This window comes from Salvia splendens, chromosome 16 (genome assembly GCF_004379255.2).
Source record: "Salvia splendens isolate huo1 chromosome 16, SspV2, whole genome shotgun sequence".
NCBI lineage: Eukaryota > Viridiplantae > Streptophyta > Magnoliopsida > Lamiales > Lamiaceae > Salvia > Salvia splendens.
This window is the reverse complement of record NC_056047.1, coordinates 2,118,182-2,141,495: the sequence shown is the minus strand read 5'-3', so window position 1 is coordinate 2,141,495 and position 23,314 is coordinate 2,118,182. Positions and strand designations below refer to the sequence as shown.

The 23,314-nt window shown below is 34.5% G+C and overlaps 3 protein-coding genes across 4 annotated transcripts; all 3 read right to left on the bottom strand.

Annotated features, from left to right (window-relative positions):
• Positions 1 to 1,423: 1,423 nt before the first annotated feature.
• Positions 1,424 to 5,503, bottom strand: LOC121772502 (ABC transporter E family member 2-like). Its single transcript, XM_042169629.1, has 10 exons — positions 5,359 to 5,503; positions 4,964 to 5,072; positions 4,778 to 4,895; positions 4,610 to 4,699; positions 3,077 to 3,384; positions 2,814 to 3,003; positions 2,555 to 2,740; positions 2,196 to 2,471; positions 1,759 to 2,004; positions 1,424 to 1,665 (listed from the first exon to the last, which is right to left on the bottom strand). The coding sequence occupies exons 2-10, from the start codon at positions 5,044 to 5,046 to the stop codon at positions 1,546 to 1,548; spliced, it is 1,617 nt and encodes a 538-aa protein (XP_042025563.1). The 5' UTR covers positions 5,047 to 5,072; positions 5,359 to 5,503; the 3' UTR covers positions 1,424 to 1,545.
• A 4,762-nt stretch (positions 5,504 to 10,265) lies between these two features.
• On the bottom strand, positions 10,266 to 11,730 carry LOC121770635 (GATA transcription factor 4-like). Its single transcript, XM_042167389.1, has 2 exons — positions 11,337 to 11,730; positions 10,266 to 11,079 (listed from the first exon to the last, which is right to left on the bottom strand). Exons 1-2 carry the CDS (start codon positions 11,628 to 11,630, stop codon positions 10,465 to 10,467), a joined length of 909 nt encoding a protein of 302 aa, XP_042023323.1. The 5' UTR covers positions 11,631 to 11,730; the 3' UTR covers positions 10,266 to 10,464.
• Positions 11,731 to 16,338: 4,608 nt separating this feature from the next.
• Positions 16,339 to 22,156, bottom strand: LOC121770534 (DNA-directed RNA polymerase III subunit RPC5-like). Of its 2 annotated transcripts, none has more exons than XM_042167257.1 (14): positions 21,667 to 22,156; positions 21,475 to 21,543; positions 21,284 to 21,394; positions 21,119 to 21,187; positions 20,877 to 21,041; positions 20,580 to 20,615; positions 20,333 to 20,439; positions 20,162 to 20,233; positions 19,348 to 19,399; positions 18,509 to 19,119; positions 17,801 to 18,010; positions 17,581 to 17,698; positions 17,033 to 17,122; positions 16,339 to 16,599 (listed from the first exon to the last, which is right to left on the bottom strand). In XM_042167257.1, the coding sequence occupies exons 1-13, from the start codon at positions 22,027 to 22,029 to the stop codon at positions 17,069 to 17,071; spliced, it is 2,037 nt and encodes a 678-aa protein (XP_042023191.1). In that variant the 5' UTR covers positions 22,030 to 22,156; the 3' UTR covers positions 16,339 to 16,599; positions 17,033 to 17,068. The 2 variants fall into 2 exon arrangements, with proteins under 2 accessions (XP_042023191.1, XP_042023192.1); XM_042167258.1 differs by having other exon boundaries at positions 21,284 to 21,402; positions 21,667 to 21,745.
• Between the last annotated feature and the right edge of the window lie 1,158 nt (positions 22,157 to 23,314).

The following is a 23,314-nucleotide window of genomic DNA, read 5'->3' as shown; positions in this document are numbered from 1 at the left end:
CGAGTCCTTCAGGGCCCGACCCTAACCGGAGCTCATCCAGGCACAACCCATAGCCACCTGGGCTCTGATACCACTTGTTAGGATCGGCGACTGCAACATTAGTTTGATATTGTCCGCTTTGGGTCAAGCCCGCACGGATTTATTTTTGGGTCACTCCCAAAAGGCCTCAAACTAATTGAGGTTGGACAAGAATTATATACACCTTCCAGCTTCCCTCACTCATCCGATATGGGATATGTTTGTAACCCAACACAGGGACTATGAGCGAGATAAACTCATAGTCCAGATACCATTTTTGTAGTTTACTCTACATTTAAAATGAGGAAACCATCTTCCTAAGTGTTAGAGTTTCTTGAGCATTTTGTTTTGTATGTCTCATCAATAGGAATGCAATTCTATTTATACATTGCACTTGGGGACCATAATCTTATAATCTTATATTTAGAAAATGTGTCCTTAAATTTATTATCATTCCATCCATTTTCTCCATCAAAATAAAAGTTAATACTCCATCGGTCAAATAATAGATGTTACATTTTTTTTTAGTATATTTAATAAAAATATGTTATATTTTCTTGCTTTCACTTAATAAAAAAACATCTTCTAAAATCGTGTATCAAATCATTATCCAAATTGCACTCCATATACACAATTGTCTCACAAATATTGTAGAAGGTTGTTTGATCCCGAAAGCTATACTAGTAGATCATTTATAGGGTGCGTGCAGTTTACCATAATTGAATTTCTTAATATATGATTCTTGTTGAAAATTGAAAGAGTAGGGGCCACCATTCCTGATTTGAAGCGTGTGTTTAGTGAGCCATATTTGGATGAGTTTTGGAGAAAAATAATTGGGGTTTTGAATGTGGTGGACTGAAAAAACCAACCAAAGCAAAAGTCACCGAGTTACTATAGAAGTCTACTCCAAGAGCAAGAGCAAGAGCAAGAGCCACCGCCGCCGCATCGGAGAAATTTGTTGTAATTTTGTACATTCAAAATTAGCAATTACTGTATATAATTTGTTGTAATTTAATACATTCAAAATGAGGATTTCGTATCGATAGGAATGAATTGTATGTAAAGTGTCAGTATAATTTTTTAGCATTTTGTCAGTCTTATCGATAGGAATGAAATTTTACATATTTATACATTACACTTGAAGACCATAATCTTATAATGTTATATTTAGAGGAGTCCCTAATTTTATGATAATTCTATTTTCTACATCACAAAATAAAAGTAATAAATTGTATATGCACAATAGTCCCACAAATATTATAGAGGGTTGTTTGATCGCACAAGTTATACTAGTAGATCATTTAATCTGGTATTTCAATTGATAGGTCCTCTTATATTAACTATATCATCACAATTTAAAATTAAGACCAAATCTACCTCTTAAATTAAATTTTGAAATGAGCCGTTAGAGATTAAAGTTGAGAGATTTCAATAAATAATAGATAAAATATGAATAAAAGGGCAAAATATCTGTAAAATGATAAGATCCGCCGGTTACGATTAATATAGCATTAGGCTATCTGCAAGTTAGTCATCCATATAATAGTAAGATCCAGCGGCCTTCTGCTCCCGGTCCTCTTTTGACTCGTGTTTGTTGAATCTAGGCAGCATATTCGCAGGGTCAATTCTGACTGTGATATCCAAGTGCTACACATTGAAAAAATGTGTTATTGGTTTAACCATATAGTTACAGAAGAATTGAATTTCTGTAAAACATAGATGTGATGCACGTGGGCTTACAGATAAGAAAAGGTTCATTCCAGTCAATAGCGATTGAGGTGGACTGGCAACGCAATCAATCGATGGCTTTCCCTCGTACACGATCACCCTATCAGCAAGGTATGTTGCCATGGTTATATCATGCTCCACAACTAATGCACTCTTCTTCGTGTGGCGTATGAAATTCTTGATGACATTTGCAGCAACAATACAATTCTCTGAGTCAAGATATGTACTTGGTTCATCTATCAGATATATATCAGCAGGCTGCACTCACACCAAAAGTGTAAATAACACAGAGAATATAAAGGGAAAACAACAAATTATGACTGCATAACACCATTTTAGCATTATTGATTTCTAACTTTTGTTAATTGAACCAAAAAAGCAGAACATATTTAGGTCCTGAGCAATATAGAGCATGAATATGGATAACAGTCATATGGACATAACCAAACCTTTCCAAGACAAATAGTGAGAGCAACCCTCTGCAATTCTCCACCAGAAAGATCCCCAACCTCTTTATCTCTAAGTTCTTGAATCAATAGAGGTTCAAACACATTGGTTATGAAAAGATGATCACTGATTGCATCAGGAATTTTTGCAAGCAACCACATTCCGACGGTACACTCATACTCCAGTTTAATACCGATTATCTCTTGCTTGTAAGAGAAATTGTACTCTGATATTTCGATATCAGATCCTTGTACTAAATCAGGCTTTAAAAGGCCAGCCTAACATTCGGAAGGACAACATAGTTAATTCAGCATAAATTAACATGTTTATTGAAAGCAAGCAAACTATACAGCAAATGTACCAGCATGCGTAGGAAGGTTGTCTTTCCTGTCCCATTTTCTCCGAGCATCACAATAATTTGTGAATCAATGAATTCACCCTCAACAACCTTGAGCTTGAAGTTTCCCAGAGTTTTAGTCATGGTTGGATACTTGTATCTTGCACATGTTTCAATATCCACAGAACTTTCTTGTGGAATCTCTGCAACCTGCAAGGAGGAGTGCATTTTATGGGAATTGGCATATATCTCAGTTGTCCATATACTACATATTAGGACTTACCATAAAAGGTTTGTATTTAAACCCAAGATTTTCGGTTGGCACACATCGAGCCAGGAAAATATTAATTCCTTCTCTAACAGAGAATGGAAGAGTAACTACACCATATACACCAGGTTCCCCATAAAGGCAGCATATGGAGTCCGACAAATAATCGAGCACACTAAGATCATGCTCTGCCACAATCACATAGCTGAAAACAAAGATGATAAGTCATAAATAACCATGTAAATTTTCAGTTAACAGAAAAAATGAGTATCACTGACTTATTAGGTCGAACCAAGGATCTGACAATTTGGGCAGCTTTTAGTCTTTGTTTAACATCAAGATAACTCGATGGCTCATCGAATAGAAAGATATCTGGATTCTGTAGAGCAGTGATAGCTATCACAAACCTCTGAAGCTCTCCACGAGATAAATCTTCCACATTACGGTCCATAACCTGAATCAAATCAAGGTCAGCAGCAAGTTCTTGTTTCATATCTTTCACCTTATCTGCCAGAGAAAGACGTTGCCCAACGTTGCCTTGAACATGTTTAGGTAGGTACTCAACGTACTGGGGCTTGCAGATTACCTAAGAATCGATGCAGTAGTCAACACAAAGAGATTTGACAGATTAAAAAACTATGAGAGAAATGAAGAGAGGTAAAATAACAAATGATAACAAAATATAGAGCTATTACTGCATTCGCATTTACTAGTATCACCTGCTAAGGCAAAAAAATCCATCTATGTCAATAAAAGAAGATTTAAAACTTAATAATACTTAAGACAAGCTTAGAATAATTTACAAGATTATGATAAGAAAACTCAATGCTACCTTATTTACTTGAGGCAAATAAAACCCCATCACCATTATAATGTCAAAAATTGAAAATTAGAGAGATATTTAAGTTAAGCTAAGGATACAATGGCAGGTGAATATTCAATTTCAAATAGTAAAAGCTTATGATCTCTAGGTCAAACCTTTGAAGCAAGGTGATATCAAAGACATGCAACTCGGTGGTTCACTTACTCAATAGAAGTATATAATTATACACACACATTTATAGGATGTATTCATATCCGTTTTCTATCTTTTGTTCTATAGTTCGTTTTAATCTCAGCCCCACGATTTTATCATCCGAAGGTTATATTAATTACACGTGTCATTTAATAAAGCAGATTTTCAGTTGAATAATGCACACCGACTAATAATGCACCATTATAGTGTAATAATGCAAATTTTCATTCTAATAATATACACCAACCAATAATGCAGATTTTTTCGTCAAATAATGCAGATCATCACAACTATCCAATTCAATGATCCATCCAAGGGTTGTGATCTAATTGAAACTATCCATGTTGTGATCTAATTGAAGTTTGCACTGAAAAGCTGTGAAGGACCTTAACACACTCCTATATATAGATATATATATATATATATATATATATATATATATAGGATTGAGATAAATACAGAACCACTCTTAAACCTTAAAACGCCGAACAACATCATTATATGATAACATGGGGTTCATTATAATGAACTAATAACAAACATATAATGAACTTCAGATTTCTAAATTATGCATGATAATGTCATTTTTTTTAAATATCAGAATTCCTTATAATGAACTAAAAATAAAGTTGTAATGAACTCTGCATTATTATATAATGATGTGTTTGGTGTTTAGGGTTTAAAACTAGTTTGATATATAATACAAACATATATATATATATATATATATATATATATATATATATATATCAAGAATGCAAGAAGAATAAGAATCAAAACCATGAAAGCAACTAACATTCAATTTATCTACATAAATACGCATGAAGTAATCGTGCAGCTCTGATCCTTTAAAATGATCCAAAATTTCTTGCCAATCAGGGGGATTCTGCAAACAAATATAGAGAGAAAATGTCAAGGAACATGTTAAGAAATGAAGGGTAGTTGAATAGGTAAAGAAAGTTACGTTAAGGCGTCCCAAGTTAAATTTGAACTTCCCAGACAAAAGTCTAAGTGAAATAGATTTTCCAATGCCATTAATTCCCACGAGGCCCAAAACTTGGCCAGCTCTCGGTGCAGGTAAACTGTGAAAATGTTGGACAAGTTAAAAAGCAAGATAGTTGAATATGAAACTGCAATTCCACAAACAAACCTGTGCAATTTAAAGGAGTCAGGCCCAAAACAATGGATCGTATCCTCGTCGGAGGCAATACGCGCCCGTTTCTGATCCGACATCTCTATCTATTCAACTGGTTTGGTTTCTGACGAGATGAAATCAAAATCAACAAAAATCCTAACCCCAATTCAACTGGTTTCAGACGAGACATACAAGAGAAAACGTATCCCTAATTGAACTGGTTTCTAACGAGATTTAAACTTGAGATCAAAATATAAAAAAAACGTAACCCTAGATGAACTGGTTTCTGGTGAGACTTAAACTTCAATCAAAATCAAGAAAAATCGTAACCATATTTCAGTTTAGCAGAACGGAAGATACGGATACGGACACGCACAGGAAGAAGTAGAAGTAGAATGAGACATAATCACCTGCGGCGCTAGGCGATTCGGGAGAGATAGAGAGCGTCGCTAGGGTTCCAAGCAGGAAGAATAAATCAACCAATATTTATAAGTAATTTCTTATTGATATTGGGCATTCATTAGGGCATGTCTCTAGAGCCCATTTCAGAGCATATTTCCATGTTTCCATATTTCCATTTTTTCACGTCATATTTCCATATTTCAGAGCATATTTCCTAAACCCTAAGCATATTTCCATTTTTTCACGTCATATTAGCATATTCCAGAGCTATCTCCCTGTAATAAGAGCCCAATCACTATTTTACATTTTCATTTTTAATTGTTAGTGTCAAATAAAATAATAAAATAACAAAAAATATAGATAACTCAATAAAAATAAATTCATTAAAAAGAAAACATTCTACATTTGAAAAAAATATTGAAAAAAATAAAGTATAACATTTATAAAAATATTGTAAACATTGTAACTAAAGAGAAGTAAAATGTAGAATGAGATAAAATGAAGTGGGATAAATGTGAATAATTGGTAGGGAATAAGGTGTATATATGGATAAAAAAATGAATAAAAAATGAAGGAGAAGATCGGCCAGCCGATCTATCGATCTTGGGGAGGAGCCGATGGGGGAGTGGAGATAGGCCCTTGCTCCATAATGGTGACCTTTGAGGGCTAATGGGGGAGCCGATCGCTCGGCCCTTGTTATCGGCTCATATTGCCAATGCCCTTAATAGACGCAACTACAAAGGAAGAAAGTTAAATTGAGAAAATATTATCTCAAAAAATATTTATACCATTTTAAGTAATAGATCCAAAGAAATAAGGTAATTAGAAAATAAAAAATTTTAATTTGTTTTTTACCTTTTATATCATGAAAGGAATACCTTTCTAAAATAAAATAAAAATAAAAATATAATACTTTATCAAATTTTTCCGTTGAAACAAATTTTTTTTAAAATGTAAATATGGTAATTATTTTTTTACCTCTCGACTTATGCTCTCTCTTTGAGATACTCTAAACAATGTTTAATAGGGTCACTTACAATGCGTGCCAGCAAATTATGGGGAGTATTTAGGGCATCAGCAGTGGGGCGCTAGGGCGCTCCACGTCATCAGTTTTATCCTCCTACCCTCCCACCTGCAATGGGGCGCCCAAAAGGCACGCCCTATGGCGCGCCCTATGCATTTTATTTTATTTTAATATTTAAATAACAAAAAATTGGGATAAAACTTCATTTCATTTATAAAAATTAATACACTACAATACGAATTAAAAATTAATACATTTATAAAAATTAATACATTTATAAAAAAACCTTCATTTCAATCACACAACATAATCATCTTATAACTCGAAGAAGCAAATTCTCGTTTCACCGAATTCTAATTTTTAATCATAAATTATCATTTTTTATCACATTATCATCTTAATAAATGTATAAAACAATTTAGTTTTCAAGATATCTTAACTAGTGCTTGTAGTCCAATGGTTAGGCTTATTGCCTTCCAAGCAATAGACCCAGGTTCGAACCCCGGCAAACGCATTTTTTTTAAGTAAAATGGCGCGCCCGATGGCATCGTCCGCGCTATCCTCCGCGGACGTAGTATAGGGCGCGACGATCGTCCGCGGCCTATGGCACGCACCCGCAATGGGCTCGGACGATACGCGCCATCGGGAGTGCCATCGTCCGCCCATTGCGGATGCTCTTTGAATAATTCTTATTTCGAATTTACTATTTTCCAATGTAGGCAAATGTCTAGCAATGGGCAAACAGATCATTTGGCCCAATCTTACTTCAAATCACACCTTAGCAAAATCAAGGAAGAAAAAAAAACAAATACTCCATCTTAAATATCATGAAATACCTAAGCAAAATCTTTAATGCCTACTAATATTCTTAAAAATGTATCTCGAAATGTTCACACGTTTGATTGTGGACGCGCTTCCATGCACTATACATCGTACACCACACGACGTTCTTCGACTCTTTCTTAATTACTCTTTGAATAATACTTATTTCGAATTTACTATTTTCCAATGTAGGCAAATGTCTAGCAATGGGCAGACTGATCATTTGGCCCAATCTTACTTCAAATCACACCTTAGCAAAATCAAGGAAGAGAAAAAAACAAATACTCCATCTTAAATATCATGAAATACCTAAGCCAAATCTTTAATGCTACTAATATTCTTAAAAATGTATCTCGAAATGTTCACACCTTTGATTGTGGACGCACTTCCATGCACTATACATCGTACACCACACGACGTTCTTCGACTCTTTCTTAATTACTCTTTGAATAATACTTATTTCGAATTTACTATTTTCCAATGTAGGCAAATGTCTAGCAATGGGCAGACTGATCATTTGGCCCAATCTTACTTCAAATCACACCTTAGCAAAATCAAGGAAGAAAAAAAAACAAATACTCCATTTTAAATATCATGAAATACCTAAGCAAAATCTTTAATGCTACTAATATTCTTAAAAATGTATCTCGAAATGTTCACACGTTTGATTGTGGACGCACTTCCATGCACTATACATCGTACACCACACGACTTTCTTCGACTCTTTCTTAATTACTCTTTGAATAATACTTATTTCGAATTTACTATTTTCCAATGTAGGCAAATGTCTAGCAATGGGCAGACTGATCATTTGGCCCAATCTTACTTCAAATCACACCTTAGCAAAATCAAGGAAGAGAAAAAAACAAATACTCCATCTTAAATATCATGAAATACCTAAGCCAAATCTTTAATGCTACTAATATTCTTAAAAATGTATCTCGAAATGTTCACACCTTTGATTGTGGACGCACTTCCATGCACTATACATCGTACACCACACGACGTTCTTCGACTCTTTCTTAATTACTCTTTGAATAATACTTATTTCGAATTTACTATTTTCCAATGTAGGCAAATGTCTAGCAATGGGCAGACTGATCATTTGGCCAAATCTTACTTCAAATCACACCTTAGCAAAATCAAGGAAGAAAAAAAAACAAATACTCCATTTTAAATATCATGAAATACCTAAGCAAAATCTTTAATGCTACTAATATTCTTAAAAATGTATCTCGAAATGTTCACACGTTTGATTGTGGACGCACTTCCATGCACTATACATCGTACACCACACGACTTTCTTCGACTCTTTCTTAATTACACTTCTAAGTAATTACTTTAATTAATCACTGAAATCAATGCTAACGTTTACTTTGTTAATACTAGTATTAAATGTAGTGAGAGGATTAATCCAATAAATTAATTACACTTAATATTTATAGTGTATGTGCTGACGTGGCGGGAGAAGGTTGGCGGGTTGTGGCCCATACTTGTTGGGAGTAACACATGGTGATAAAAATCTCGAAGAAAAGGAAAAAAATTACTCGTTTTCATGTTTTTAGTATTTTTTTTCTTTTAATTGTTTGAAGCATTCTTTTATCAAAGCCAAAGAAACTGGCATGGGGGGTGTGAGAACCAAGAAAAGGGCAAATCTTGGGGTAGAGAAGATTTCTTTTTATTTAGAAAATATGCGTTTAAACGCCACCCTTTGTCATATCCACATAAATGAATTTATAATTACATATATCCAATATTTATTGCATTCATCATCTTGACTTTACGTAGTTTTCAATCTACCACCTCGAGAATATCCATATATTTATAAAATTCAGCATAAACAATGCAAATGACTATATAATCATTTACAAATACATTAGAATCAATAAAGAAATCAAATAAAGGATATAAACGTAAACATAATTTTATAATCATATAAACATAAACATAATAAATACACAACTTGTTTTTTCTGTGAAGTACTCCATATAATAAATTTAAATAGTACTAGTTGAAAGGTACAATGAACATAAACTAAAAAGGGAAACCATATAACTTATTAGGCAAAATTCATTTACTTGCAATCAAATTAAAGTTTTTATTTCTTCAACATGATGGGGTGAATTGGTAGATTGTGGAGAGGGTCGGGACACGTTGGTTTGGTAGAGAAACTTATTATATCAACTTAAACTGCAATAACGATTTATTCAGTATATACTAATAGTAACAAACAAGAGAAGATCAGCCTTAAATAAACCCATAAATACGGAGTAACATTTAATTTTTCAGCAATCAAAAAACTGAAGTTTGAATTACTTGATTTGTTGGTTTCTTTTTCTTTTTAGTGGTGGCAATAATTGGAAGCATTTATGATGGAAATATTGCTTGAAATTGAGCAGTGATTGTGGGATTGCATATTTGGTTGAGTTGAAGGGGATATCCATGTGCAAATTCCCAAACTTTCAAGAAATAGACCCCTAAATGGTCCCATGCTTTTCTTGAGATATGCTGTGCACCCATTCCCATGAATACAATTAACTATATGTGTTGTCTTACGGCTCAAGGTCTCGAGTTCGAATTAATCATGATGCAGTCTTTGAAATTTCGGTTTATTTACTGATCATCAAAGAGTAAACTAACATCAACTATGACTTAGTTGTTGGAAGATATTCGCATCTAACTAATAGGTCGAGGATTCGAGTCATCAAAATGATGATAATAAATATGAACATATTATTTATTCATGATTACAACCTACTAGTAATTCTTCATCTACGCTTTGTCTTACCCTTCCAAAAATATTCACCCTCTTTACTTTTTCAACAAACAAATCTGATCCCTATTTACAATATTCTTAGTTTAACCACCAAGGTTCGGTATGAGTTGTTGTGGTTCCTCCGGACACCAAAATAACAATTCCCGTTCTCAATCCTTGATCAATATGAGCTCGAAACCTTCTTTGTATAGGCTTCGTTCCATGCCTCGTTTCTGAGGAACCTTAACCTACACTTCATTATTTGTACACAACCAACCATAGAAACTAAAATTGTGCAAAATCTAATGGGAGTATAAAAAGGGTAATTAAGTGTGAATTCAAAATTTAGGAACAAAAATATGCATTGCATGTTCTACAATTGAATTGGAACCATCTCCTTCTCCCTCCAACTTCTGTTTTTAAAAATTCAAATATCTAAAATTTCGGGGTTATGACTTAATTAAGACTAAAAATTAGCAAGGTGGGGACCACAGACCACTCCAATCTCCGTTGCTAGATCACGTGCCTCACATCCTGGCCGTTGAGGCCGCTCCGGTGACGAATGAGGAACTCATCGCAGCCGTTGAAAACCGACGCGGCGGCGTGGCCGATTATCTGCTGCCTCTGCATGCCCTTCTGCCGCCGGAGCTCCATCACTTTCCGGTGGGAGTTCGAGTGCCGGGCCGTGACGAACGTCGGGCTGGCGGCGGGCCGGTACTCGGGCACGAGGCGGCCCGACTTGAACCGGACACCGCACGCGTTGCAGAGCGTCTTCGGGCCCATCGGGCCCGTTCTCCACTGCGGCGTCTTCTCCGACGCGCAGTGGAGGCATTTCCGGCCGGGGGTCTCCGAGGGCTCCCGCTTCACCGGCGGCGTGGCGGCGAGGTGGAGAAGGCGGGAAGACCAGACGCACGGCGGCGCGCGGGAGCGCTTGCTGCGGGCTTTTCCGGGGACGGAGACGTCGGAGGGGAAGACCGACGGCGGCGGGGAGTGGCTGGTGATGGCGGAGGAGGAGGTGTCGGGTGATGCGGTTTTGGCGGCGGCGGTGGGGATGAAGCGGTGGTCGTCGGTTGAGAATGATTCTTCCACGAAATTCGATAGCCATTCCAGCTCAGCTAAATCATCATACTGTTTTTTTTACCAGAAACAGTAAAATTAGCCCTAATTCATTTCCGGAAATGAAATTCAATCGAAAAATTTATAAATTCACCACGATTTACAACAATACAATTAGTCGCCGGAAATTTGTCGGCGAGTTAAAAAAGAAAAAGAAAAGGAAAAGGAAAAAACACACAATCTGGTGCACACGTTTCAAGGAATTCCATGCAGAATAAAGCAAAAAAAATACAAAATTCGAATTGAAAATTAGAAAAGGGGGAAATTACCGGAACGCAGAGCTCATTGCCGGAGAATTGCGGCTCATTATAGCTGCGGCAGCTGATATTACCGTTGAATTGGCCGTCTCCTCCGCCGGAAACAGAGGAATTGCAACTGTCGACGGCCGTAACAGTGGAGGAATCGCCGGAATTTCCCGGCAAGCTCTCGAAAAACGCGTCGGTCATTGTCTCATCCTCCTTGGAAAAATCGAGTAAATCATCCACCGTGAAATGGACGCCATTGTTGAAATTGCCATTTTCCGCCGACGAGAATTCAGCATAATCAGCGGCAAAATACTCCATTTCTAATTACGAATTCGAAGAGTTTCCCTCTGGGAAGAGCGGAGTAACGGTAGAGAGAGGTAAAGGAGATAAAGAGAGAGAATTTAGCTTTGAAATGGTGTCTGTGTTGAAAACTTGAAAGTGAAGGTGAGAAGTGTGGGTTTTTTAACAGTGAAAGTATGGGCACAATCAGAAATACATGAAAATATAGTGGTCCAATTTAAATTATGGTTTCTCTTTACATTCTAATTTTATTTATTTTTTATGTACCGAAAAAAAGATTCATTATTGATGAATGCATTATTTGTCACTTCACTTACTAATTCTGTAAAGTCAGTTGCTTCTGTTTCCTTTCCTTTTTAGTAATTTCACATTTTTAGATTTTATCATTTTCATGATTCTTTTTCCTATTTTTTATTCTTTCCAATTCTAGCTATCAATCTAAGCAAAGAATAACTACTCGAAAATAGATAAATACTAAAGCATAAATTGCCTCGAATTTATACCAATAATAGTAAAAAATAGAGTAATATTATTTATTGTCATTCTACCCATTGGAAAAGAATATAAAGTAGTAATAAAATAAATAAATATTGTTGGGGGAGTCATTTATTTATCACACGAATTTTTTTCTTTATTTAGAAATAACCTTTTAAAAAAGATTAGCGTTGGGATTCTCGTTTTCAGAAGCCTATGATAAGTGAGCAAACATTTTCTGATGAAAAAAAATATTAAAAAAATCATGCTTTATTGATAAGGCCAAAATTTATTACAAACTTGCATGTTACTATTGCCATGTTCATGCACTACTGTTCTCTTTATTTAAGTCTAATTAACTTCAATATATATTAACAGTTATAAATAATAAAACAGTAAAGAATGTCGCATTCACGATCATAACATATTTACTTCAAAATTTTATTTGATCATTCAACCCTTGATTAATTCAAGTTTATAGCTGCATATTCTCTCTCTAATTATTTTCTCATCGGGAATGGTGTTTTGGGCATATATTTATATTTTAATTTTTACAACCCCCACTTAATTTATTAATCCACAATTTGTACTTCACTTTTTAACCTCTAATAATAAACATGTTATTATATTCCGTAACCCACGTTTAGGCACGACGGATACAGCTCGAATTTTATCTTACGACGGCTATGATGGCGCCACGTGTCACCCCAAGGATTTGAAAGATTGTTACTTGATGCTTTGAGTGGAGTTGGTTAAAATTTCAGGTTTGAGTGATATGCAATAATTTCATTTCCCAATTGGTAGAAATTTGATACTTGTAGTTGTATGTTGTTAAAAAAAGGATAAATTGCTAGAAAAAAACATGAATTTTGGTTTATTTGTAACTTTAAAAATTATTTATATAAATTATTTTATATTTTTTTATTTTTCAACAGGGTCTAATTAATTTGGGTAAAATTGTATATCCAATGTGACATCCAAATCAAGAAAGATGAGATCATCCTTAATTTTATCATTTTTTAACACACTTAGTAAAAATTTAACTATACTATCAATTTGAAACACACGCCAAATCAACAACATATTACACGCAAGAAGTCGGAAAATTTTTTTTTTATGAAAAAATTGAGAAAATGTAAAATTTATGATTTTTACAATCGAATTTTAAAAATTGCATGACAGGTCGAATTTTGAATATAGACAAGTTGCCCTTATTATCCAATCCATTACAAAATGGTTGTAAGATTGCTTAATTGAGATACTATGAAAAATAAACGCTGGCTCTATAAGTGAGAAATGTCCAACTTATGAATTAGTAGTAATAAAGTATAGCTAATTAATCAAAGGTTCAATCATGGATTCATGGATTGAGGTCGATCACATCACATTTATTGCACTCACTGAAATCATGTATCAATAGTTAGTGTTGTTTCACTCAAATTGATTAAAAAAAAAGAAAGACATCACCAGCTCGGGTTTTGTTACAACAAAGGTGGAATTGAATCAATTGATACGAGAATGCATCGTTGGTGCAAGAAATATATAAATCTTCAAATTAAGTTGTTCGATGAAATGCATAATATATAATTAATTTGGTGATTGTTCGAATTGGATGTAGTTATATTGATTGGTGCAAGCATACGTATGAAATTTGGCAATTCATTGTGCTAATAAGACAAGTCATATATAAAATGTTTTTGAAGATATGACAACTGTTAAATTATTTTAAAATCTATTACAAAAAAAAATATTTGTTGTTGATGCTAAAAGTGGATCACGATGAAGATTTACCTTTTCAAATGAGAACATAGGAACACTGGTTGCACATATAAATTCTTTGCACCGTAGATATAAGTCACTTTGCAAATTCTCAATTGACATACATTGTATATTAAGACATTCGGTGCATATCAATGCAATCAATTATCACGTTCTCATTTTAAGAAGGATCTTATATTAACTTTTCCATATATACAATACATAAAAAAATCTCTCTTGTCCTTTAAATTACTACTACTAATCACTTAGTCACTACACAACTAATTAATTATCATGCATATTAGTGCCATGTTATATTATGAAGAATCAATATATATTTACTGTCATATATAAACAAAATGTATCATGCAAACTGTATTGGCTATTATTTTATCTCTCTCATTCTGTTATTTAAAATTTAAGCTCTAGCAATTAAGCCAAAATGATTAGTGCAAATCCCAATATTAACTTCTTTACTGTCGACAGATGGATAAACTCTCATTTAACTAATTACAGCTAATCCTATAATCAGTTGGCAATTGTTTGTCAACACTCTATTTTTCTTCTTTAACTTTTTGCTAGCAAATTATTTAGTATTAAATCAAATACATGATCCAGAGAGAGATATTTTCCTAATTTACTTACTAATCCCACTTTGATATTTTTTTACTTAATTTTTTTTAAAGAGTAGTTCGTGGGGTCCAACCAAGCACGTGACAAAGATGAGCAGTGTTGTCAGCCAGCATGTGATAAACTTTTTAATATGTCGATTTTTTTTAATACTACTAAAAGATATGGAGTATATACGTACAAGAAGGTTGTATGTATAGTTTGTAGTACTCTAAGCATACTTAGTGGTACGCCATTCTTGTTCTAGCGGTGGTCAAAATTCCAATAGCTGGAAAATTCGAATCCCATTTCAGCATTTCTGTAGTGTAAATGGACCTTTTATTTTATTAATATTATATTTGTATTATTGTAGGTTATTGTGATTATTTTCTTGAAAATCATAGGTTTTCATAATTATAGAGATTATAACGATGAGTGGCCCCTTGTGTGGAGAATTTGGGATCTTTTAATTTTATTGCTATCATTTAATAGATTGTGATAATAGTATCGATTTGATATTATTAGAGGTATGAGGTAATATTATTAGGGGGGGGGGGTGAGTGAAAAAAGTTATTTAAGGCATTCACATAAAAGAGTAATAGTTGAGAGATTTTACATTAAGCAAAATTGGGAAATAAAATATGAGAACTACTAGTTATTAATGTCAACTCGTGTGGGCATGAGCCTTTTATTTCATGATAATGTTCAAATTTTTAACTTGACACCACTTAGGCTATACATATATGAATACTTATAAAATGAATCATCCTTATCACATAACAAACAAACATTATTATTTTGCCCATGAATAAACTTTAAATGAAAATGTAGATATTAAAAGTTACTATCATATATTTTCCCACTGGATGGCATGTTATCAGATTCATATCAAACATGTTAATGAAAATGAAACTGTATCATAACAGTAGGAGAGCAAAATGGATATAAAAGTTCTTAGCTGTTGCCTCCAAATAAAGGTAGGGAAATTGTGGAAAGAAAAGTTCATACGAATCCAATTTTAATATGATTATATGAGTGATGCCCAAAAATGTAGAAATAGTAGCCAAGAATGGATAAGGACAAGATATCTGACAGAGAAGCTATAAATCAAGTGTAGAAAATCATAACATGATTCGTTTATAAGAGAGCTGCTCATGACATGTAGAACTAACATATTTGAAGAATATATATTAGCAAAATGATTACAATCAGAGAAGAGATAAGGTGCAGAGCAGATGCAAATAAGAAGATATCACACCATTTGATCTGTAAAGGAGTAACAAGTTAACAACAGAATCAGATAATGAGAGCCAAGAGGTTAGAAAGATAGAGATTGATCAAATTATGGCTCTCCCAAATTTAACATAATGTTCTACTTCTACATGAAACCAAAATGGATTAATCTTTATAATGATAAAAGAAATTGAACATCTCATAAGAAAGTACTTCTATCATATTTGTCAACCAACAAACTTACTGTCATTGTAGGTGCAGATTCAATCGACTTCAGCCTAACGAGAATAACATTGTGCACAACTATGATTTCCCATAACAGAATTTCACTGAGCTCTAATTATATTGCTTCTACTTTCGTCTACCCTCAGCGTTCGAAAAAGTATCGTTGTGAACAATCATGATCAAGTACCAGATTTCCGTGTGTAGGTTTTACTACTAAATTCTGATTTTGCACTTCTCATTTTGTCCACCCTCCAACGAAACAAAAGAAAAATAAATAAAGTTTGTGCACAGTTTGGTTGGCCCTATATCAGTCACATGATTTCTATTCCATTGAGAACAAGCATTGGCAAGAAGTAACATCAAACAAAGACCATACACATAAAAATTGACAATTTAAGTGCATATATGTAGTTCGGCAATATAGGAATGAGGAACATGTTGTATTACTATTAACTGTTCAAAATCAATAGAACAAATGGATCCAACTGCAAAGACTTAAGTATCACTCTACCAGTCTACTGTTTTTATAACCATTTGCAACAGACAAAAACTCATCTCTTCTTCAACTGTACAGCTAATCCCTTGTTTAACCAAATCTCTAACCACGTTTACAAACACCCTTTTCCAGTCTTGTGTGTGTCGATCAGAACAAACTGCATCCCGGTAGAGATCTTCGGGTTTCCACAAACTAGAGTCACAAACAACAAAATGATAAGAAGCAGGTACATCAAAGAATCTAGGAAATAAAAAAGGCAAAAATTAAGCTAGATACATAGTCATCTAGTTGTCGAAATATTAGGCCTACCCATACACATAACGTTTATATGAACGCATTTTGACGATGTAAGAAATCCCAGTTTTACAAGTGATGCATATCATTATCACCCAACTTTCAGGGTAGCATTATTTTGGATGGATGATTGCATCAACTACAAAGATGCAATAATAATCTCATGATAGATTACAATAGGTTCTGAAAAAGTTGCATAGTGAGTGTGAATTGGATTATCAGGAAACATGTCAAGAAAACTTCATGATATGTTGCTTCCAGAAGATCTTTCAGTCACGTGTGTGTAATACAGCCTAGTTTACAGACAACTCATTGGTGAGTACTTCATTACCTCAAAATATACTTAATGAATTTGAATCAGCACGCCTCAAGTCTTCAGGACCCACTCGGAGCCTTGAGACACACATAATTCCTGCAAGACCTGCAGAACGGAAGATTATACAGAGTGGGAATCTGAACTAAAAAAATGCCTAGTGGCAATTATACTCAAATCCCATAAACAAGTTATTTATACTTTCATATAGAAGACAAAAAGTAAATGTAGAAAGTTTAGACCTAAGTCAGCCAAAAGAACTCTCAAGACCATTGTATTTTCCATAAGAAAGTTTGGACATTGTAATGAAGTGTTAAAAAAGAACTTGGCAGAGCAATAGTTTTTATGAAGTCTCTCGGCTGTAGAAAGAGACAAAAAATAACAAACATTAGGTAGCTTTGATACAACCCACAAACACATTCAAACACCCCAGCAACCTAAATGATAACAACATTATATTTGAAGGGCTCACATGTGAACCAAAAAAATTACTAGCTAGTTTTGTATTACTTAATATTAGATATTCATTATGTAATAATCATAAGTCATTAAAGCTCGCAGATCACCTTTTTATACGCAACCTCCCTCACGTCTTTAAGTTTCATATTTGCAGCCTCAATTATGTGAGCCTTTCTAAGTTTTCCATCCGGTCCTTTAGCAAGAAAAAGATCAATTACAACTTTCCTGCAGACAAAAGTACCATGCATTGATGTATACATAAAAATTATATGGTCAAGAAACAAGTAGAAAGGTTTGAGGTGCAAAGAGCTAGAGCAGAGGAATGACCTGAGATCATCATATTCTGGATGATCTGGTGATGATTTTGGAACACAGATGCCATGAATGTTAACAGCTACTTCACTGATGATTTCCCGAAGCTCATGTGGAGAAGCAACAATGCTGTTTGCTGCAGCCTCAGACTCTTTAACAGGTCCTTTTGACCGCATCCTATTGTCAATTGCCATGTCCCTTAACCGCTGGCTAATTTGTTCAAAACTACAAAAGCGTAAAGTACAATTTTCCCTTCACTAAATCAAAATAAATTCAGGATAAAGCACTCTTGATCAATATACAGAAAATGGATACAACAACACAAAGAAAGAGAATACTACTTCTGGGATTCATTGTGGTTAACATTCACAGTATTGTTACAATATTAAATTATTGGAAATTTAGCAATATCTCAGAATTCAAGAATCAAGACTAACTTAATGACAAAGGTGTAACAAACATATTATTTTAGGATATACACGTACCACTCATTATGGAATCTATGTTCAACTCAATATCAATAACGACTTAAGTAGGAAGGGTGATGGCAGCTAAAATCCAGACATTTTCCTTTTCATTTTTTTATCCTTTTCATTTTTTTTATTATATTACAACACAAACTTTTGTGGCAGAAAACAAGTGCTATCAGCCTAAACGTATACATGAGAAACCCAAATAGAAATAGAATACCCGATTACATCGGAAACACATTATCCGACTAACCTGCAAGTCTTGTTAATTTTAAAAATTTTCAGAAGGGCATTCCTTGTAGCCTTACGATCTTCTTCTGACATCACATTTCTTGGTGTTGATCCACTTGACACCCCTGCAGCTGGTTTAATGGAACCTTTTGATTCTACATGGTTTGCCTGAGTACTAGAGTTGGAGGGCTTCACAACAGGCCCATTCTTTCCTCCTGGAGCACGTGCATCAATATTTTTCTCCAAGGTTTCCCAATTTTCTTGTTGTTTCTTTACAATGGCAGGATAGAGTTTTATGAAATCAGAATCTGGAAGCTCTTTAAGTTTCCAGTCTCTAAAGGTAGGTCTCTTTGTCGCAAATTTAGGCAGGACTTGGTTCATTGCTTTAGCCAGTGCAGGCGGTTTATTATGTATTTGATCATCCTTAATTATCACATCCTTGCTAAATAGAAGAAGAACAATATTCCTGGCTAAACCATTAACTCCATCTTTAAATTCTGTATACAACGTCGTTCTGGGAACCCAAAGTCCTTGAACTAACACAGCAAGTTCTTGCAAGACTGCTAATACTTCTTCAATGGACTGATCTGGAGCTAGGTGCTTAAGGGTGTCAAATCTGTGAAGTGGAGGGCCCTGTTCCAGGAACTTCACAAAATCAATTGATGGCAAGAAATATGGAACAGATTCCAAGGAGACATTGAAGGAAGAAAATACGATAAAATGGGCGGAAGAAGGATCTTCCAATATTTTTTATTTAAAAGAGGGACTGGAAGAGGATAAATTATCTACATGTGCATAACAAGAAGAGAACAATAAAAAACTGCTAAGTACAATCTCAATATAAAAGTAATTGTCACAGACCTCAAGAAGCCAAGTTTCAAACCGTTCTTTTAGTGGTTTTTCCAGCAAGGACCTGCAACAACATCACAATATAAGATGAACACAAGCATCACATGTACAGGTTCCTTAAATCTACTCAGGAACAGGAGATAAAGCTGATTTTTGCAACTTAGTCATCCTAATAACTTAGATGAAGTGCATGTCAGCAATAGAAACATGGAAACACTGGACTATATATATTGCAATAAGGTCATAGTCGGGGTGAGTGTTAGACAAGAAAAGATGAATAAGTAATGAGGAGAAGCAACAAAATGCAATGAAGCACCTTACACAATTAATAATTGGTGATCTGTCATCTAATGCAGCAAAAGGTATGCATGAGAGTGAAAACGAAAAAATTCCAAAGGTAACAGTATTCACAAATTAAACATCACATGTCACCCCACCCATTTGACTCAAATTGGCTTCAACAGCATATTTTTCATTTCTCATCCACACTTAATCTTAGAAGCTTATTTATTTATGTTAGTAGGGAGACAAAACAACCATGTAAAATAGGAGATGTTTTTAAATCTATTTGCTAGTTTGCTAGTAAAATAGCTCTTCACAAGCAAAATAAGTAAATGTTAGCAGAAGAGTGAAGACCACAGATATAAAAAGATTTTTTTGGCGCCAAAAGCTCTACAATGAAAATGGACTCTATAGAGTTCAAAGATACGTAATATGATTAGCACAAGAATGCACTGTAGTTGGGCAACAACTGAAAATCAGCAAATTGTAGCTTCCACCTTCTTAAACAGAAACAGAAACAAAAAGGCTCAAACAATTTTCCTACCTTCTTAGAGGAACTTTGGAACTCAAACTGTCACCAGAAGAGCCAGGGCACAAGCTATTCAAATAATCACCCCTTCAACCAACAAAAAGAAATCAGAAATGGTGAAATTGTGAACATATTAACCTAAGAGGCATCAACTAAACATTCAGAAAAGTGGGTACATGTACATACGAGCTCATGGAAAATGAAATCTCTCGGCCTTGTCGTGCTATCATTTTTTGAAGATGTTTTTCTGATATGCCACTATTCACGCTGTGGTACTTGAGCGGAATCCAGCTCTGACAAGGAAACAAAGAACAATGATTAAAGTAGGCATAAAGAGTTCTAAACCATTGGACTTATTCGGCATTCCCTTGCCAATTCTGTAAGGATGCTGGTTTTATATCATTATAGAGAATGAAAGTGAACAATTGAATACCTCTTCTACACTATCCTTGGCCTCCCCTGGAGCTTTCTGCAAGAAGTATTGATTCAGTGGGTAACTAAAATCATATGAAGTTAAAAGCATATAAAACAACAATAAGCTCTCCGTCATGCTAACTAAACAAGGAAAAATACTTAGAAACCAAAAATAAGATGATTATAAAACCTCTCATCAACTATTGTAACTATATGACTTCAGCAGAAAAATATAAGGAGACAAAAAAAAAGAGATGCCGTAAAGATGTGTAATCTAATCTCTATAAACTATGTATGTCAAAGAATTAAAAGTAACCTGTTTCCTTGACATCCCAGAAGCTTTCACTTCCTGCTGTTCTTCTATCTTCACCCCATCGTTAACTTTCTTGGACACGGCAGTCTTCTTTTTAGATTCCGTCTCACTAAGATGACGCATCGATGGTCTAAATTGTACAGCAGCATGAATAGGATTCAAGTGTAACTGCACGAGAGAAAAAATATAAATGAACAACTCTTTCAGTAAGAAACATTAAATCAAAGGGACGTGAAAGGGTGTACCTTATTTCCAGTAAGAACACCAATTGCGCATCCATTGGTTTGAGGTGGCTTCCATGACGGTACAAGAGTCTAGCAAGAGAAGAAATATAAGGATATAATGTAAGCATGACTTCTTCAAGAGAACTATAACAAACTTTTTGTCAATTGGAACATAAAAAGGAAAACCTGCTTCTTGATCTTCAATTGGGGGTCAGCATCATTGTCATAATTTTCGGAGTCAACATCAATGGTTAAATCAATTTCCAATTCTCTACTACTTGTTTGCTTCACTCTCACCTGAAATACTTCACAGATTTTCGCAATATTACAAACGTTACCAACTCAGTAGCCATTTGCATACAGAAAGTTGTACATACCTCTTCGCATCTCTCATCTAATTCATAAGGCCGCCATTGCTGCCTGAGTGGAAATTGAAACAGATATAACTGAGGAAAAAAATCAAGATTGCACCATCGTTAGAAACAATGAAATTCATCAGCAAACTAAAACGCAATGTGCATAAGTAAATGAAATTCATCGAGAAAAAAAGAACAATTATGGCTACTCACCCGAGTCTCGTCATCAACCGAAGGAGAAAAATAGACATCGATTTCTCGAACAACTTCATCTACTTCTTCCTGCTCAACTCCAGCCTCCGCTAATTCAGTATCCTCTGATTCACCTGCCACCTCCAATTTCATCTCGCTTAAGTCAATGTCCATTGCAGCTGCACCCTTGTCGTGTTCGAGCTCTATCTCGGGCTTGACATTGAATTCTTCGTTCTTGGACGCCGGCAGTGACACCGATGGCGGTTCCGTTTTTGGCTTGGGTTTGGAATCGAGCTGGGATTTAGCGCCCTTAGGTGCGTAGCGAGAAGCCCGGGTCGGGGCTTGCTTCGGGCCATCGTCGAGATCATCGAGATCGATGTCCATCTTTGCTAGCTCAAATGAAGGAAAGTAACAAGTTTTGCTCTAGAAATGTTCGACGAAATGCGTCTTCGCAGTAGTGGTAGTTTCAACTCGTCGTCAGAATGAATTCCTATTTTTCATAGCCCTTGTCTCTCTGTCTCACTCTTGCACAATTTTACATAATTTTTATTTATTGTGCTAATTTATTTGTATTTATTTTATCACTTCAATAATTAGACTCGTTTTATTTTACTATTCTTATAGTGTAGTTTAAATAATTAATTAACTGCAATTGTGTAAGTCTAACTAAATAAAACAAAATTAATTCGACGACATTTTCCTAATTTTATTATTTGAATTCGAATTATTTTGAGTTTTCAAAATTTGGGGTATTAAATTAATATAGAATCGCACCCTTCTCCCGATAAAAAAAAGGTACTATCCCCCAAATTCCCTTTTTATTTTAACTTATTTTCTTCTTTTTTTGGGCAAATTTTACCTCAACTTCACTTTTTCTTGATGATTTTCTTTAAATAAATCTTGGGGCTAAAAGAAAAAATAAATAAATTAAATTATCTTTTTTTCTAAGATTTTAAAATTAAGTTTTTTTTTTAACTAAGGTTCATTAAAGGCAGATTCTTTAAAGGAGATTCCCTTCAATTTAACATCTTTTTTTTTGGCTAAAAACTTCCCCCCAATTTCACTTCATCCTCATGATTTTATTTTTTTATTTGTTCTTTAGGCCTAAAAGGAGAAAATTAAATATTATGATTTTTTTCTAAGATAAAAAATGAAATTCTCAACTAAAGTTCATAAGTAAATAACAATATAAGTGTATATAAGAAAGGTTATTGAAGAATGTTTTCTCACATTTGACCCCCAAATTGTACCAAACTTCTTTAAATTTATTTTGATAGACAAATAGTAATTTTAATGCATACGATAAATTAAGTTCCAAAATTTGACATTTACAATGATGTTAGAGATGATCATAAAGCAGAAATATAACATTGTATAACATGAATGTGTTGATGCTAAAGAAATTATCATGATCCTTTCTTGAGGAATTCCATCAACATAATCAAACCAAAGCCTTAAAGAAAATATCACATTATCAGGATTGAACCAATTTCCCGCATTAGGTCATTCGTCGGCGACAATCATATTGTGCAAGATTATGCATGTATACATGGTGTCGACCATATTCTCCATAAACTACGTACGGGCCGGGGATTTGATAATGTTGAATTGAGCTTGTAGAACCCCGAACGCTCTCTCCACATCCTTGCGGGCAGCCTCTTACTTCTGC